Source organism: Pyrus communis, chromosome 4, assembly GCF_963583255.1.
Source record: "Pyrus communis chromosome 4, drPyrComm1.1, whole genome shotgun sequence".
NCBI lineage: Eukaryota > Viridiplantae > Streptophyta > Magnoliopsida > Rosales > Rosaceae > Pyrus > Pyrus communis.
This window is the reverse complement of record NC_084806.1, coordinates 1,401,845-1,419,911: the sequence shown is the minus strand read 5'-3', so window position 1 is coordinate 1,419,911 and position 18,067 is coordinate 1,401,845. Positions and strand designations below refer to the sequence as shown.

At 37.5% G+C, this 18,067-nt stretch overlaps 4 protein-coding genes and 1 pseudogene across 4 annotated transcripts; 3 read left to right on the top strand and 2 right to left on the bottom strand.

The window, feature by feature from the left end:
• Window positions 1-238: 238 nt before the first annotated feature.
• LOC137731213 (inositol diphosphatase DSP3-like) lies at window positions 239-839 on the bottom strand (annotated as a pseudogene).
• Window positions 840-4,959: 4,120 nt separating this feature from the next.
• LOC137732564 (MLP-like protein 329) lies at window positions 4,960-6,748 on the top strand. Its single transcript, XM_068471880.1, has 2 exons — window positions 4,960-5,215; window positions 6,287-6,748. Exons 1-2 carry the CDS (start codon window positions 5,011-5,013, stop codon window positions 6,553-6,555), a joined length of 474 nt encoding a protein of 157 aa, XP_068327981.1. The 5' UTR covers window positions 4,960-5,010; the 3' UTR covers window positions 6,556-6,748.
• A 496-nt stretch (window positions 6,749-7,244) lies between these two features.
• LOC137730558 (protein RALF-like 33) lies at window positions 7,245-7,707 on the top strand. The gene has a single exon (XM_068469540.1). The coding sequence runs from the start codon at window positions 7,245-7,247 to the stop codon at window positions 7,590-7,592; it is 348 nt and encodes a 115-aa protein (XP_068325641.1). The 3' UTR covers window positions 7,593-7,707.
• A 1,290-nt stretch (window positions 7,708-8,997) lies between these two features.
• On the bottom strand, window positions 8,998-9,581 carry LOC137731212 (inositol diphosphatase DSP3-like). The gene is given in 2 exon segments (XM_068470315.1): window positions 8,998-9,084; window positions 9,087-9,581. Coding segments are annotated over 2 exon segments (582 nt in total).
• An 877-nt stretch (window positions 9,582-10,458) lies between these two features.
• LOC137730738 (MLP-like protein 43) lies at window positions 10,459-15,802 on the top strand. Its single transcript, XM_068469696.1, has 2 exons — window positions 10,459-10,645; window positions 15,522-15,802. Exons 1-2 carry the CDS (start codon window positions 10,459-10,461, stop codon window positions 15,800-15,802), a joined length of 468 nt encoding a protein of 155 aa, XP_068325797.1.
• The last annotated feature ends 2,265 nt before the right edge of the window (window positions 15,803-18,067 follow it).

Below are 18,067 nucleotides of genomic sequence, written 5' to 3'. Positions count from 1 at the left end.
GATTTCTAAGGATTTTAATAAACTATTTTAAAATCCTAATTGAATGCACATTGAATTTCAGAGAATCACTTAAAACCCTGATTGAATACCCCTAGATTAATTAAAAGAATTAAAATCCCTCAAAATCTCAATTGAATACACCCCTTAATTTAAAAAAAAATATAATAATGACATGTGATTTAGCTAAGGTTGCTATTAGTTAAAGCACTTAAATCAAATTTAAAAAAAGCACAAATGTTTAATCTAAATGATATAGAAAAATTGTAGGGGATTCTAATTTTTTCAAAACATCTTGCAACTCTTGTTTTTACAACAACCGCCTCTTTCTGGAAGCCTAAGCTTAATAATAATGGCGGACAATGCCGTGAAGGCATCCCCCTGAGGCCCAATACGTCAAATGTCACGATAAATCTCAAATCCGTCGTCCTAAATATGTCGCCGGCAAACCGCTCGTACTCCTCTAACCCCGAAGACAAACACCAATTCTGAAATTTCCTCAGGCAACCCACCAGACTATCAGTCCGATGCTTGCCGCGTTTGGAGTGGATCAACACCGGATGATTCTCCACATCAACCAACACTTTCAGTGCCTCCGAGATGGTCTCTGGTGGAATCTGCGGAGACGAAGATGGTTACTTCTTACCCTCGATTCCGAACTGGAAGAACAGAATGCCTTGCGACCGAAGAAACTCCAAACTCTCCTCCGGGTAGGGGGTCGGGGAAAAGATAGACGATGGAACGGAGTTTAAGAGTTTGGAGGAATGGGAAGTTTGACGGCTGCGGGAAGCCTGATCGAATATGAACTTATCCACCATCGAGAATTGATGGGCGGCTGTCATATTTTGTTGCTTCTGTTTCGAGTCCTCTTGTTTTTAATTAATTTTACAAATTGATTATTTGTTAATTCGACGAAGAATGCATTTTGTATGAAGTTCGTAACTGAAATATATTAGCCAACGTAGTTTCTAAGCGAAATTACTAGAAATCTAACCGATCAGGATTAGGAGAAATTATAGAATAGAACGTGTGTTTCTTTTTTTTTTTATTTATTTATTTATATACTAGCATTTACCTACACATTTTGTATGTATGAACACATTTTTTTAGAAAATAAGAAAAAGAGAGAGAATGTGGGGGAGTGGGAGGTTTTTTTTTTTTTTTTAATTTTTAAATATTTTAACATTACCTGTAAGTGGGACTTCAATAAAAACAGTAAAATTCACATCTATAAAATTACATTATTACCCATCATTTTTTTATTTGTGTGATCGAATACTAAATTATCTTTTCACCATCTTTTGATTAACAAAGAGAGTTTCATTAATTAATAGATATTATTATAATAGTTTAGAACCAAAAAGATAGGCTTTGGGTACAATGTACTTAATAATGACACCCTAATCCTCTATCTCTCAATAAAAATTTGTTGTCTCCCTTTTATTTTCCTATTTAAATCTTTATCCTCTCTTTGTTACAATTAGAAAAGGTGTTGAATTAATGCAAGTCAATTAAGTAATCAACTCCTTGAAGAAATCAGCATCCAATTTTCCATTTAATCAAATTTAAATATATTGCATACCTAATTTAAATAGGAACATGATTGTATAAAACCTCATGGAATTGTAGATGGCTTTTAGATATTGTCCTATTTAAAATGGATTGCTTGAAAGACAAGACTTTCCCTTCTTACTACTATGGATTACTTGAAGGACAAATTTTTTCCTTTTTTACTACTATAAATAGCACAATAGGATGACATAATACACGCATCAGAATTTACCAACTCTCTTCTCTTTCTTGCCTCTCCATCTCCCTCCCTCTATAATAAACAGGCGTGCAACAAAATACAAGTTGACAGCTAAAAACACAGACCATACCAAAACCTATGGCCAATTCCTCTGCAATTATCTTTTCCTTGGCCTTCCTGGCCGCTCTGATCATCTTGATGCAGGCGGCGATCATGGGGTGAGCTGGGTTTCAGTGAGACCTCGTTGCAAGGGTTCTATAGCAGAGTGCATGGATGATTGTGATGATGAGTTTGGCATGGACTCGGGGATTAGCAGGCGCATCTTGGCCACCTCGCGAAACATAAGCTATGAAGCTCTGCAGAGAAACACTGTGCCTTGCTCTCAGAGAGGTGCTTCCTCCAACAACTGCAAGCCGGGTGCCCAGAGTCAGAGCAACCCCTACAACCGTGGATGCAGTGCTAATGCTCGTTGCCGGAGTTGATCAACGCGGTGTAGCACGTTTTTCAATTAAATACTTTGGATGCGGGTCCCTAGTCTCTAACACTTTTTTACTAAAACCTTAATGGTTTTCAAAGTTTGATCAAAGTTCATTCACTTTGTACACCTTATTATATTACTATTAATATTTATATTTTTATAGTTTTGACATTAATTGTTTGATATTTTATGAGATTTATAATCCTATAAATTTAAAATTCCTCATTATAATACTATTAGAAACAGCTATAATAAAAAATAAAAAAAACATTTTGATTGAATAAATGGATAAAAACTATGTAACAATAAGAAATAATAAATGGCAAAAGAATGTATCCATAGTGTTAAAAAAAATTGGTACATTTCACATATAACAAAGTGGTACATTAATAAAGAAGAATGGGTACATTATAAATAAATTAGAGTACAAATAAAAGATTAAAAAATAATGAGTACAAATGAAATTTAAAAAAAATAAGGGCGCAAAAAGAAATTAATACATTGGTACAAATTAAAACTAAAAAGAAAATACTACAAATTTAAAAAAAAAAATGTTGCAAATTAAAAGTGGGTACAAACTAAAAATATAAATATATGATACAAAGTTTAGCCATAAAACATAAATATACCATATGTAATTTTTCTATCATTGATTAATTATACAATGTCATGACGGTTAACACATGGGCACAAATACAAATAAAACTAAAAAAATATGGGCACAAAAAGAAATTAATATATGGTTAAAAATAAAAACTGAAAAGAAAATTGGTACAAATTAAAAAAAGGTTTGCAAATTAAAAATGGGTACAAACTAAAAATATAAATATATGATAAAAAATTTAGCCATAATATCACATTCCCGCCCGGGCGGGACCACTTCCCGGGCCTGACTCCACCGTAGCACAATATTATCCGCTTTGGGCCCCCAGCACACCCTCACGGTTTTGTTTTTGGGAACTCACACGAGAACTTCCCAGTGGGTCAGCCGTCTTGATTTAGGTCGGGGTGTGTCACATAAATCTAAATATACTAATTGTAACATTTTTAACACTAAATGAATATATTTAAAAATAAAAAATATTTTATTATTGAAATAATTAATGATGTTATTAATACCCAATAACCTTGATCAAAAATTAAAAATGAATATGGTTTTAATCAATAAAGTAGTAAAATGAGGGATGGGAACCTAATTTCTCTTTTTTCAATATTTAGTCACTTTCATTTAATAGAACATGTGTTAATTGTAATGTAACTTTATATTATGCTTTATCTTCTGGTTTCATTCCCAACTAATTCAAAGGAAAACTAATGAAAAGGGTTTGAAAACTTTGAGTTTTAACGATAAGGACAAAATAAATGGTAAAGTGAATAGTACTAGGATTGACTTTTTAGTGTAAAAATATGATTTGTCGTTAAAGTGAACAGTACCGATAGTTTTTCATTACAGTTCCCCTAATTCAATACCTTCACAAAAAAGTTTCCGTCAGAAATTTAGAAATTTCTTGATATGCAAATCCGAGTGTAGCCAAGTTTGAATTCTTCTTTTTTTTAGTTTGGATTAGACTAGACTATCACTAAAATATAAAAAAGGAAAGCTATCTCAATAACTTTGTGTGTTTTTCTCCGTGTTCTCATGCCTGAATTAACCAGAATGGACCAATCAAGGGCTATCTTTATACTTCAATTTCAGACTTAGAAAATATTCTAAATCATGATTTTCATGCGTTTACTCACATTACAATAATTCAGTACTTAAAAAATAAAGAATTAGATTTTACTTTCATTTGATGAGTACGAATTAGTATTAGATTTTTTATTCCAAATTTTGAGTATGAATTAGTATTGGATTAAAAAAAATTGAGTAGGTGCTATCAAAATTTTTATTTTCCAATATTTGGTAAACACTGAAATATTCCGTACTTGGAATCTAATTCCGCTCTATTATTTCGATTACTTTTATGTAAACGTGATGCAATTCCTCCAAAATTAGGTATTAACGCTCAAAATTGTAAGGTTAACAAACTTAATTAAATTACTTTAGATTGACTAAAATTAATAGGTTTGAAGAAATAAGTGGTTAACCTCCTAAAACTGAGCTACATCCATTAAGAAGATCTGCACACAGAAAAGGAAAACTTTCTGAAATTAGGTATTAATGATTCAGCTTTGGTTGATTCCAAAAGAGTAACAGGAACTCCACATTATTGTCTGCGTCTAGTTTTATTTTGGATGCCAACACAACCTCTCTTTTTTGTGTCTAGGTTGCACGTATGTCAAAGATAATATAAACCACTGTTTCGAATAACTCGAAAGAACCCTTGATTTATCACTAGTTAAGATAATATGAACCTAACTTAGTATTATCCCTATATAATATACAAATACACACACTTCCGCATGCCAAATCTAAAGATCTTAACGCTTAATATCATACAATCATTCACTCCAATTATACCATGGAGGTAAAGTTGATCAATAATTATTCTCACGTGTTGATATATGTCTCATCAAGTTTGCGGGTATCATTAAATTTTGGTAGGTATAATAATAAAACTCTACGTGGAAGATCCACAGACACAACATTATTATATAACTATTTAATTAAGTGATCGGATCATATCCACACGCTGCCCCATAACTTTAAGTTTATAACATGTTAATTAACAACTTTGCGACTCTATATAAGAAGTTGAAACCTGTAGGTTAGTATACGTCTCCTACAATTTCCCCAGACCTACATTATTGTTAATCACATATTACTAATAACAAATAAAAGAAAATGGCAGTGAGTGGAGCTGGTGCTTGCAAGCTGACTGTGCAGGCTGAGGTAGAGATCAAAGCCAACGCTGATAAGTTGTACAAAGTCATCAGCAACCAGCACCACGACGTCCCCAAAGCAGCCTCTGATAAAATACACGATGTTGCAGTACATGAAGGTGATTGGGAAACGTCTGGCTCTGTCAAGCTCTGGAAATACACCCTAGGTAATATGAAATTAATCACCCTCCTCTCTCCTCCTAACCTAATTAAACTAATAATTAATTTTGTTACATAAAAAGCCACATGACGCTAATACTGTTTGGATGAGAAAATTTAAAATTACTATGAAATTTTAAAATGATGAAATTTTATTTCTAGAATTTGTAAATTTTCTTGTTTGACTAACTCAAAATAACAATAGAAATTCAATACAGAATTTGTTATTTTTAAACTCTCGCTCATAAAAATTTGGAAATGACACCTATTTACATGAATTTTTTTTAGTACATTAATATTTTTACACTAAGGGGAGGGGGAGTTCGGCAAAGCCACACAATGGGCAGCCTAATTTGGTATCGAATTCGTCATCCACGAGATTTGAACCTAAGACTTTTACTTCCAAGTGAAGAGGAATACCACCAGGGCATAGTGCTGAGTGACTTATTTACATGCAATTTAAACTTGAGAATTGGAGGTCTCAAATTCTAAGTTTTTTTTTTTTCACGCAGAAATTATAAATTTCTATGTTTATAAATCCAAACAAGGGAATTGATGCATGTCAATTTATAAATTCTAACTTTTGTCAAAAGTCCAAGTTTATTTCCATCATTCAAATATTGTGAGGCTAAGCCTACCCCTCTATTTTAATGTATATAATATTATTTGTTAAAAAATTGTATAATAATGTTACGTTTATAGTTAATATTGTAACATTATTATTATTATTATTATTATTTTTTTTTTTAATAACACAAACTAACCTGCTATGAAATAAACATTCTAACGTGATATCTAGCTAGGTGTTTGCATTACCTCATGTATTTGTACGTATAAGATTCTTCTAGAATTAAACTGAAATATATTGACCAGGCCATCCAGGCGCCATTAGGTTTGCATTACCCGACGATGAATATATAAAGAATTGGATCATGGACAGGAGACAACTTTTAATATACTCAGAACACAGATACATAAATCATATTTCATTATAAAAGTGAAAAGACACTTGAAAATAATTTTCTTTCACTTGTATAATAATATGTGTGTATAATTGTAATTTTCCATGTGACGTGTAGATGGAAATGTCGAGACTTTCAAGGAAAAGGTGGAAATAGATGAAGCAAACAAGTGGGTGAGTCTTACAGCTCTGGAAGGATCACATGTGCTGGACAATTACAAAAGCTACAAGATCATTTTCCAGGTCACTCCAAAGAGTGAAGGAGGTTCTGTGAAAATTACTTTAGAATATGAAAAACTCAACGAGAACGATCCGCCTCCACAGAAATACCTCAGCTTTATGGTCAATGTCATTAAAGATATTGATGCACATCTTCTCAAGGAATAAGTGCCAAGCACAAGATTTATGCATACATATGATATGGAACTTTGAGTAATATTGCTATCTTCAAGAATAAAGGCCTGAGAGTTGACCAAGCTAGTCCGCATTGCTGTTTAGTTCGGTTTCTCTCTTTAATTCTATGAGCAAGAATGAAGTGAGAGTCCTATCATTATAATATTGATGTTGTAAACAAGTTTAATCTCTTGACATGCTTATATCATTATAAAATTGTTTTCTCAACATCGTTCTGATAAAAGCGCTTTTACCTATAAATCTCTACGAGCATATTTTCTAGTAGGTTGTTGATTTCGTATTCTTGGTTTGAACAAATCACGAATTATTCAATTTCAGCTTTCTTTGTTGCAATTAGAATAAGGCTTATTAGTGCAAGTCATTTAAGTGATCACCTGGGACTGCAGAATATCTTTTAGATTGTGTCTTATTTAAGATGGATTACTTGAAAGACAAGGATTTTCCCTTCTTACTACTATGGATTAATTAAAGAACAAGGACTTTCCCTTTTTTTCTACTTTTTACTACTATAAATAACACTAGGGTGCAATAATATACACATCAGAATTCACCAACTCTCTCTTCTCTCTCTTGCCGCCACATCTGTCTCCCTCTGTAATTATTAAACAAGCGTACAACAAAATACAAGTTGGCAGCCAAAAACAAAGACCATACCAAAACCTATGGCCAATTCCTATGCGATTATCTTTTCCTTGGCCTTCGTGGCCGCTCTGATCATCTCAGTTGATGCAGGCGGCGATCATGGTGTGAGCTGGGTTCCAGTGAGACCTCGCTGTGAGGGTTCTGTAGCAGAGTGCATGGATGATCGTGATGATGAGTTTGGCATGGACTCGGAGATTAGCAGGCGCATCTTGGCCACCTCACGAAACATAAGCTATGACGCTCTGCAGAGAAACACTGTGCCTTGCTCTCAGAGAGGTGCTTCCTCCAACAACTGCAAGCCGGGTGCTCAGAGTCAGAGCAACCCCTACAACCGTGGATGCAGTGCTAATACTCGTTGCCGGAGTTGATCACGCAGTGTAGCATTTTTTTTCAATATTTAGTCACTTTCATTTAATAAACATGTTAATTGTAATGTAACTTTATATTACGCTTTATCTTCTGTTTCAATCCCAACTTCAATACCTTCACAAAAAAGTTTCCATTAAAAATTTTGAAATTTTTTGATAAACCTGGATTTAATTTAAAAATCAATCCTAATATGTGAATCCGAGTGTAGCCAAGTTTGAATCCCCCTTCCCTAAATTTGGATTAGACTAGACCATCGCTCAACTATAAAAAGGAAAGATATCCTAACAACTTTCTGTGTATTTTGTCACATCTTCCTATGCTTGGATAAACTAGCTAGAGTTGACCCATCAAGGGCGGACTATTCAGAAGAGGTAAATCCCTGAACGAAGAAATCTGACCCAGGCCGACCACAGTCGAAGGAGGGAAAGAAGTTCCAGAATCATGGTCCTATGACGTTCTATATTTCACCAAGATCAGCTCTAAATTTTTACAATTCCAACTTTTTGCACTAGGTAAGAGTACGAATTAGTATTAGAATTACTCTGTTTCAATTCTTGATTTTTATGTGGTTACGTGGAATCAAAAAGTATTTGAGTTCTACTTTACATTGATAATTCAACAACTAAAAAATAAAATAAAAATAGAAAAAATAGGTCAAAAGAATTAGAATTAGACTTCGTATCAATTCATGACTTCTCATGCCAAGAATCAAATTTATCAGGGAGTAGTTGATTTCATACGGATTTATTCTATCTTATTTCCAACTTCTTAATTCATGACCTTTTATTCACATTCCAGGAAACAAATTTATCAGAGGTAGTTAATTTTATGTGAATTTCTTTCATTGTATTTTTGACTTTCTCGATTCATGATTTTTCATTCTAATTTTTTAAGTAAACATGCATGTCATATATTCATAAAAATGTCCCACTCCTAAATTGAGCACTAAATTTATAAGCATGTCTAAATTTCGTGATTATGCTAAATCAACAACAAAAAAATCACTCTCATATATGGACCCGTCACTAAGGTATCCGTTTGGTATGCAGACGGGACGGAACGGAACAGAATGGGACGGGACGGAACGAAGCGGGAGCAAAGATGCCCTCGGATGGAAACAGGGAGGAAGAAGAAGGAGACGGAGAGGTTATAATTTTGTGTTCCACAGATGTGGAACGAGTCGTTCCAGGGGGGTGAGGTGGAACGAAAATTCACCCAAAACTCGTCTCGTGGAACAGCTCGTTCCACCCGTTTTAAGCGCACCAAACGTGGGACGGAACGCCTTGTCCCACTCTGTTCCGTCTCGTCCCACGTACCAAACGGTACCTAAGCGAATGAACGAATTTTCTTTTTGGTACAACTAAAAGGGCATAAAATTTCAACATGTAAAAACTAAAACATCACCTAGGGTTTATGGATTTGCAACTCTTGTTTGTACAACAACCGCCTCTTTCCGGAAGCATAAGCTTAATAATAATGGCGGAGAATGCCCTGAAAGCGTCCCCCTTGAGGCCCAATACGTCAAACGTCTCTATAAATCTCAAATCCGTCCTCCTAGATTTTTCGCCGGCAAACCGCTGGTACTCCTCTAACGCCGAAGACAAACACCAATTCTGAAATTTCCTCAGGCAACCCACCAGACAACCAGTCCGATGCTTGCCGCGTTTGCAGTGGATCAACACCGGATGATTCTCAACATCAACCAAAACTTTCAGTGCCTCGGAGATGGTCTCTGCTGGAATCAGCGGAGACGTAGACCGCTCCTTCTTGCCCTCGATTCCGAACTGGAAGAGCCGAATGCCTTGCGACCGAAGAAACTCCAAACTCTCCTCCGGGTAGGGCTCGGGGCAGAGATAGATAATGGAACGGAGTTGAAGGGATTGGAGGAATGGGAAGTTTGACGGCTGCGGGAAGCCTGATCGGAATACGCCCTCATCCACCATCGAGAAATTGATGGGCCGCTCCAAAACGTTGTCGATGTTGGTCATGGTCATGTTTTGCTGCTTCTGTTCGAGTCCTCTTGTTCTTAATTAATTACACAAACTGATTATTTGTTAATTCGACGAAGAATGCATTTATATATGAAGTTGTAACTGAAATATATTAGCCAACGTAGTTTGTAAACGAACTAACTAGAATCCCTAACCGATCAGGACTAGGAGAAATTATAGAATAGAATGTTGTTGTTTCGGTTTGAATTTGGCCTTAGATTATAACTTTCAATTTATTTCCTAAGAAAAGGAGTTCGTGGTTTGGGTGAATTCGTCTTCCCTAGCCGTAAATATTTAAACCTCAATGTTAGGGGGTCAATCGGATCATATATTTCGAGTAGTCGAAATTGAAGGCAGAAAATTTACACTACAAAAATCTAATTGTGCATTCATTGTAAAAATATTTTTCTTTTTAAATATAAATAATTACAAATACACACTTAAACTTTTAGGTGATAACAACATTTCTCTAAAAACAAATGGGTATCTTACTTTTAAAGATGCCCACCATAAAACAAACAAATTGTTTAGAAATAACATGTATAAAAGCATACAAACAGAGAAACGAACAAGATCAAAACATTTTGTGTCCAGTTATATAATAAAACCAGAAAACATTGTTTTCTTAGAAACGACGAGAGCAAACGAGGAATAATATTGATCAAGATATTCCACCATCCATGTCTACTGGGCAAATTGTTCGGTTCTAGTAAAATAATACAACTAACGCATTTTTTTTTAGTGAATAAATACATCCATGTCTGATGGCATGGGCAAATTGTTAGGTTCTTGTAAAGTTTTTGTTTCCCTCTTTTCTTCTATATAAGTGTAAGGGCCAAAGTTGTTTTTCCTTCAACTCTGGTACTGGTGGAAAATGTCAAATTCTAGCAAGGTGGAGACGAGTGTTGAAATCAAGTCTGAAGCAAACAGGTTCCATGAATTCTTCGCACGAACACCGTACGAAATATGCAACATCAGCCCCGACAAAGTTCCGAGTCATAAATTACTTGAAGGTGAATGGGGTAAAGTGGGTTGTGTCTTCTTGTGGGATTATATTGAAGGTAAGTGTGGCTCAAAGATCGTTCTCTTACTGTTAGACAAATAAGGAATATGGTTGGAGTCCTTGTGTAATTGTATATAATATTATTATTGGAAGAATAAGCCGTCCTACAGCCGTCAAGCCGTCCTACAGCCGTCCTACCTTGTCCTACCTACACACTAGGACGGCTACCTTGTCTTCTACAGCCGTCCTACCTACACACTAGGACGGCTACCTTGTCCTACCTATACACTTGTATCATGTATATATATCCTTGTAATCTTGTAGAGAAACACAATGAGAAAAAATTAAGCATTCTCTTCCATTTGCATTCTCTTCCATAAGCATTCTCTTCCATTTGCATTCTCTTCCATTTTTCCACATTCATGTATCAATAACAAATATAATTTTTAGCCTACATACCTTTTTCTACATGGTATACAGAGCAGGTTTATAACCCTAGCCCTAATTTTTTTTTTCGGCAGCTTTCTCTGCCGTTCCCATGGCTGACTCTTCTTCTTCCGATGGTGTTTTTTCCCTTCATCATTCCGACCACCCGAATCTTGTCCTTGTATCCAAGAAGTTGAATGGTGATAACTACACATCCTGGGCCCGTGGCATGCAGCTTTCCTTGAGTGCCAAGAATAAACTTGGTTTCATCACTGGCGATATCCAAGAACCTTCTTCCTCCGACGACCCTGATGCTCACGCGGCTTGGCGTCGTTGCAATGACATGATTCTCTCTTGGCTTCTGCATTCCTTGGAACCTGACCTTCAAGAATCTGTGCTTTTTTCCACCTCTGTCCAAGCTGTATGGGATGATTTTTCTCGCTTTATGTGGGTCTTCCTCATGAAACATAAATCTGACACTCAACAATTAATTAAGGATTTTTTTGCTTATGTCACTACCCAATTCCACAGTACCATCCAATGCATTCGTACTGACAATGGTGGTGAATTTTTATCTCTTCGTAGTTTTTTCTCTGATCATGGGGTGCTTTTACAAACTTCTTGTGTTTATACCCCCCAACAAAATGGCGTTGTTGAAAGAAAACATCGTCATCTTCTTGAAACCGCTCGCGCCCTTCGTTTTCAATCTCATCTTCCTATCAAGTTTTGGGGGGAATGTGTTCTTACCGCTACTTATCTCATCAATCGTCTCCCTACCCGTCTTCTCCATCATAAATCCCCATTTGAGGTTCTCTTTTCGAAAACCCCATCTTATGACCACTTCCGCGTCTTTGGTTGTCTGGTATATGCCACCTCTGTCACTCCCACCACCAAATTTTCCCCTCGGGCTCATCGTTGCATTTTTCTCGGTTATCCTCATGGACAAAAGGCCTATACCCTTTACGATCTCGACAATCACCGCATTTTCACTAGTCGAGACGTCATCTTTCACGAAACTACTTTCCCTTATGCCGTTTCTCACCCTCCTATCCCTTCCTCTTCGCCTACCCTACCCATCCCACCCCCTCTGGACTTTACATATAACCCACCCCTTCCTGCCCCGACGCCTCACCCTCCTCCACCTTCCTCCCCTTCCACGCCTCCCACAGATTCCCTTGCTGCCCCATTACCCGTTCCTCCCCTTCCCCGCACCTCTTCCCGTGCCCATAAACCTCCATCCTATTTAAAAGACTACGTTTGCTCGCAGGTGATTCTGCCATCCCACCCATCTTCGACTTCGCAACCCGGTTCTACACAAGGTACGCGATATCCACTTTATAATTTTCTCTCTTATCACCGTTACTCTCCCAGGCATTTTTCTTACATTAACTCTGTCAGTCGGACTGTGGAGCCTTCCTCCTTTGCCGAGGCTGCCACTGACCCCAATTGGCAACGTGCTATGACTGAGGAGCTTCAAGCTTTACATGCTAATGGTACTTGGACTTTAACTTCCTTGCCCCCTGGCAAAATTCCCATTGGTTGCAAGTGGGTGTACAAACTCAAGCACAATTCCGACGGCTCTATTGACCGCTACAAAGCTCGTTTGGTTGCTAAAGGCTTCACTCAGGCTGAAGGTATTGATTATCATGACACTTTTTCTCCTACTGCTAAGATGATTACGGTGCGTTGTCTTCTTGCTCTTGCTGCTAGTCAGTCTTGGTCTCTTCATCAGCTTGATGTTAATAATGCTTCTTATAATGATGGCTGCACGTGCTCTTGCAACGCCAAGCATGACCGTCAACAACTCATGCAATTTTTAATGGGCCTCAACGAATCCTTTGCTGCTGTTCGTGACTAGATTCTTTTAATGAATCCCCTTCCCACTGTTCGTCAGGCCTGTTCCTCGGTGTCTCAAGCTGAAAAACAACGCTCCCTGGGCGTCCTCCGCTCTGTCGATCAACCTGCTGCCATAGCTGTTCGTGGCCTGTCCCGTCCCTCCTCTGCTCGTCCTCCCCTCCACTGCACCTACTGCAATTTTGATTATCATACCCGAGACACCTGCCATAAACTTCATGGCTATCCCGTTGGCCATCCCCTCCATGGCCAACCGTGGCGACCACCGTGCCGTGCCACTGCTTCCAGTTCTTCCCGCAGCCATGCACCTTCCAGTCCTCCCCGGCAGCCACGGTTTTCTGCTTCCCGGCCCCATAATTTCACCCAGGCCCATCACGTGCAAGGCACCCAGGCCCCCGCCTCCTCTTCTACTCCAGCGACCCACCAAGTGCACGGGGCCCAGCCCACTTTGCATGACTTGCAGCTTGCCATGCCTGACCTCTCTGCCGAGCAGCACTCCCGTGTTCTAGCTGCTCTACGTGACACCACCACCCCTCCTCAGGCCAATGTCGTGCTCACTACTGATTTTGCCCAAGGTTTGTTACCTGTCACCTCTCGTCATGGTCAATGGATTCTTGACAGTGGTGCTACGGATCATATTACTTCTTCCGCTTCATGTTTGGTTAATCGTTCTCCTTCACATTTGCCACCTGTTTCTTTGCCTAGTGGTGCTTCCGCTCCCATTACTTTTACCGGCACTCTTCCTTTAAATTCATCAGTTACTTTGAAGGATGTTTTATGTGTCCCTAATTTCCGAGTGGACCTTTTATCGGTTGGTAAACTTACAGATGGATTATCGTGTTCCATAACCTTCTTTCCTTCTTGGTGTGTTTTGCAGGACTTGGTTTCGAAGGCGATGATTGGTGTGGGTAAGCGACGTGGCGATCTGTATTACCTTGTGGCCCTTACCTCTTCTCTCCCCACCCGTCAACCTCTTTGCAACATCATTACCATCCCCTCCTCCCTCTGGCATAGGCGTCTAGGTCACCCCTCCTCCACTCGTTTGCAAGCTTTAGCGTCTAGCTCTCTTAATTGTACTTTTGATTCTAGTCATATTTGTGATGTTTGTCCGTTGGCAAAACAAACTCGTCAACCTTTTCTTTTGAGTTCAATTTCATCAACTTTCCCTTTTGCTTTAATTCATTGTGATATTTGGGGCCCGAATCGTCAATCTTCTCTTTCTGGTGCTCATTATTTCTTAACCATTGTGGATGATATTGTGATTACAGGCAATGATGCTAGTGCCATTAATTCTCTGAAGTCTTTTCTCCGTGATCATTTTCGGATAAAAGACCTTGGTGATTTAAAATATTTTTTGGGTATTGAGGTTTCTCGTTCCAAACAAGGGATTTATATTTCTCAACGCAAGTATGCATTAGAGATTCTCAAGGACTATGGTTTTTTGGGAGCACGACCCATTGCTTTTCCTATGGATGACACAAAATTATCTGATAAAGGAGAACTTCTCAAGGATCCTGAAAAGTATCGACGATTAGTAGGTCGGTTAATATATCTCACTATCACTCGGCCGGATATCACCTATTCTGTGCATGTTCTAAGCCGTTTTATGTACGAGCCAAGGATATCTCATATGGATGCTGCGCTTCGTATTGTTCGTTATTTGAAGGCTACTCTAGGTCAAGGTTTATTATTTCGTTCTAACAACCAGACCAAGTTAACTGCGTTTTGTGATTCTGATTGGGCAGGTTGCCCTATCACTCGCCGTTCGACTACTGGGTATTGTGTATTCTTGGGCGGTTCTTTGATTTCTTGGCGGACGAAACGACAGAAAACCGTTTCGCTCTCTTCAGCAGAGGCAGAATATAGGGCCATGGCAGGTGCTTGTTGCGAGATAGTTTGGCTTCGTTTTTTGTTGAAGGATTTGAACATTCCTTTGGATGGTCCTTCCATTTTATTTTGTGATAATCAAGCAGCGTTACATATAGCTGCCAATCCTGTTTTTCATGAACGAACTCGTCACATTGAGATGGATTGTCACTTTATACGAGATAAGATTGTAGATGGCACAATAGAGACCAAGCATGTGGGTACGGCACAACAGTTGGCAGACTTGTTTACCAAACCTCTTGGGAAAGAAAAGTTTTCGGGTATGTTACGCAAGTTGGGAGTTCTTGACATCCACTCTCCAACTTGAGGGGGAGTGTTAGACAAATAAGGAATATGGTTGGAGTCCTTGTGTAATTGTATATAATATTATTATTGGAAGAATAAGCCGTCCTACAGCCGTCAAGCCGTCCTACAGCCGTCCTACCTTGTCCTACCTACACACTAGGACGGCTACCTTGTCCTCTACAGCCGTCCTACCTACACACTAGGACGGCTACCTTGTCCTACCTACACACTTGTATCATGTATATATATCCTTGTAATCTTGTAGAGAAACACAATGAGAAAAAATTAAGCATTCTCTTCCATTTGCATTCTCTTCCATAAGCATTCTCTTCCATTTGCATTCTCTTCCATTTTTCCACATTCATGTATCAATAACAAATATAATTTTTAGCCTACATACCTTTTTCTACACTTACTATATATGTCGACATGTTTTTTTGTGGATGAAGCAAGTAATTGATTTTGTGATTAAATGTTAGCAGATGGGAAACCAACTTTTTCCAAGGAGTTAACTGAAGCCATAGACGATGTAAATCATTCGGTGACTTTCACAGTGCTTGAAGGAAACCCTCTAGATCGATACAAGAGCTTTAAGATCACTTTACAAGTTACTCCAAAATTAGGAGTTCATGATGAGGGCAGCGTGGTGAATTTGGTCCTACAATATGAAAAGCTACATGATGGGGTTCCGGATCCACAACTTCAGCTCCAGTTGGCTGTTATTCTTGTTAAGGAGACTGATAATTTCCTCACCCAAGAATAAGCGCGTCTACTTCAGACCGATCATAATAGCAGTTTCACCCGTTTGGTGAGCGCAAGTGTAAGAACAAGGCAGCTGGCTTGCCCGTACTTTTTACCATGAACAATACTTGTCTTTGTGCAACTCTACCCGTTGGGCAAAGACAAGAGTAAGGAAAATACTGTTCATAAATATAATACACACACACACACACATATATATATATATATATGTATGTATGTATGTATGTATGTATGTATGCTTTGTTTGGCCTTGTAAGTGTAATCCATGTTTGTTGGTGTGTTTAATTTTAATTGTGTTATTTGCAAGTGTGCTGAACTTTGTAAGTTTGTGCAAGTATGTTTAAGTGTGAACTTGGTAAGTTTATTTTTTTTAAATAAAACGATTGTCTAATTTCAATAATTTATTTCAAATGCAAGGCAAAAGCATAGCATACTAAGATAACCAACTACGATATTGAAACAATGTTATTCTTAGTAATAAAAGGATTTGGAAAGTGAAAAACAAAGCAAAGCAACATCTTCCTCAACTGAACAAAGTACCTTCTCATTCATTTTTTTAGTAATAAAAGGATTTGAAAAGTTGAAAACAAATTTAGAAGATTGGAGTAAAAATAAATATGGAGTTGTGATGAGAGAAATGCAAAAGATGGTTTAGTATTTATAGAATAATAAAAAAAAATATCCCCTTTTTTTAATAATTTTGAACTGTTGGATTAATCATGGCCATTCATTTCCAAACAGATCTAAAATCATATGCATTAGAACGTGACACATGTCAAAATGATAAGTTTTTCGATTTTTTACTGTTGGAAATCCAATAGTCCAGACCATCAGGCTGTTTAAAATTTAATGACTTACAAATTGCCATGTCATAGAGTCGTTGGTGGTGGCTGTTAGATTATGCAGTGGGCCCCATGACAACCGAAGTTGTTGGCTCACTTGCCGAGTTCATGTGTTCATTGCACACGCCAGACACAAAAAAATAAAAAAAATAATAAAAAAAATAAAAATAAACAACATGACTGACATCATGTTGACACTAGCCTTGCCCGCTAGCTTAAGGGCTGAGCATAAGTTGCTCACGCTGCCCTCTTCTTCTTGGCCTGCTGGATGAGGGTTTTTGGGTTGGAGAGCATGTTTCAAGCCTTCGCCCTTGCCATCCATGGGTGGACTTTCAAGCACATTTTATCAATGGGTCCAACCACCATCCAAACGCTTGCCACAAGCCATAAATTAGTGAGAAAGAGATTCACAGACCCAGCCACACAGCCCAAACCTCTCTCTCTCTCTTTTTTTTCTTCATCGAAAAAACCATGTATTATTAGTTAAATAATTTACTATTTACATGCATCAAACTAAAAAACCGTCATCCAATAGAAGCTTGTCACTCCATAAATTAGTGAGAAAAGAGATTCAGCCACCCACCCAAACCTTTTTGTTTCCTTCATCGATCCGTATATTATTAGTTAAATGATTTACTATCTATATTTGTTCAAAAATAAAAAATAAAAAATTTACTATCTATATCGATCAAATTGAAAAAAAAAAAAAAATTTGTTTTATCGCTGAAACCTGCATTCCCCTCACTCATATATCCCCAATGGTTAATCATCCAAAAAAAAAAATTTCATCGTGCACAAAGCTTAATATTTAAGAGTAATGATACATTTATCATATTTGTATCATCTCTTTAATAGAGATTGGGTTCACCACATAAGTGGGTTTCATCTCTATTAGAGGTGGTACAATTGAGATAAAAAAAAATGTCGTAAGAGTAGTATTTTTGTTTAAACATTACATATTTGGGTTGTACAAACTTTTTTAAGGGATTAATTTAGGAAGTGGCTTCTTTAAAATATAAAAAAAAAAATTATTCAAACGGCCCACAATAACAACAAGAGGTATTTGTCAATTCCCCTCCCCCCTCCGCCTCCTTTCCCGGGGCCTCCACCCCTGCGAACTTGTACGGAATTGCTAGTTTTCCTCTGAACTTAAGTTTTAGCCACCTACCTCCTTGAAGTTTATAATTAACCAATTTTCCCCTAACATTAGATTTTGAAATTTTCCATCCAATTTTCTAATCACTTTTGGTCACACGGAAAATGTTTGGGGGCAATCAAGTAATTTTATTCCTAATGTGTACAACGGATTATTTTTTCTTGTCTTCTTTTTTGCTAGTTGACTTCGTACTTATGTTTGAATTAGCCCCGAGAGTCCAATTAGCAGCTGCAAAATAATGGCTTTTTGCCCAATTTGCCCTTATACA

Excerpts from the sequence above, each read along its gene's own strand:
- LOC137732564 (XM_068471880.1), top strand. The coding sequence starts at position 5,011 with ATGGCAGTGAGTGGAGCTGGTGCTTGCAAGCTGACTGTGCAGGCTGAG. Across the intron at positions 5,216-6,286 it reads GCTCTGGAAATACACCCTAG|ATGGAAATGTCGAGACTTTC; the intron begins GTAATATGAAAT and ends TGTGACGTGTAG.
- LOC137730558 (XM_068469540.1), top strand. The coding sequence starts at position 7,245 with ATGGCCAATTCCTATGCGATTATCTTTTCCTTGGCCTTCGTGGCCGCT.
- LOC137730738 (XM_068469696.1), top strand. The coding sequence starts at position 10,459 with ATGTCAAATTCTAGCAAGGTGGAGACGAGTGTTGAAATCAAGTCTGAA. Across the intron at positions 10,646-15,521 it reads CTTGTGGGATTATATTGAAG|ATGGGAAACCAACTTTTTCC; the intron begins GTAAGTGTGGCT and ends AAATGTTAGCAG.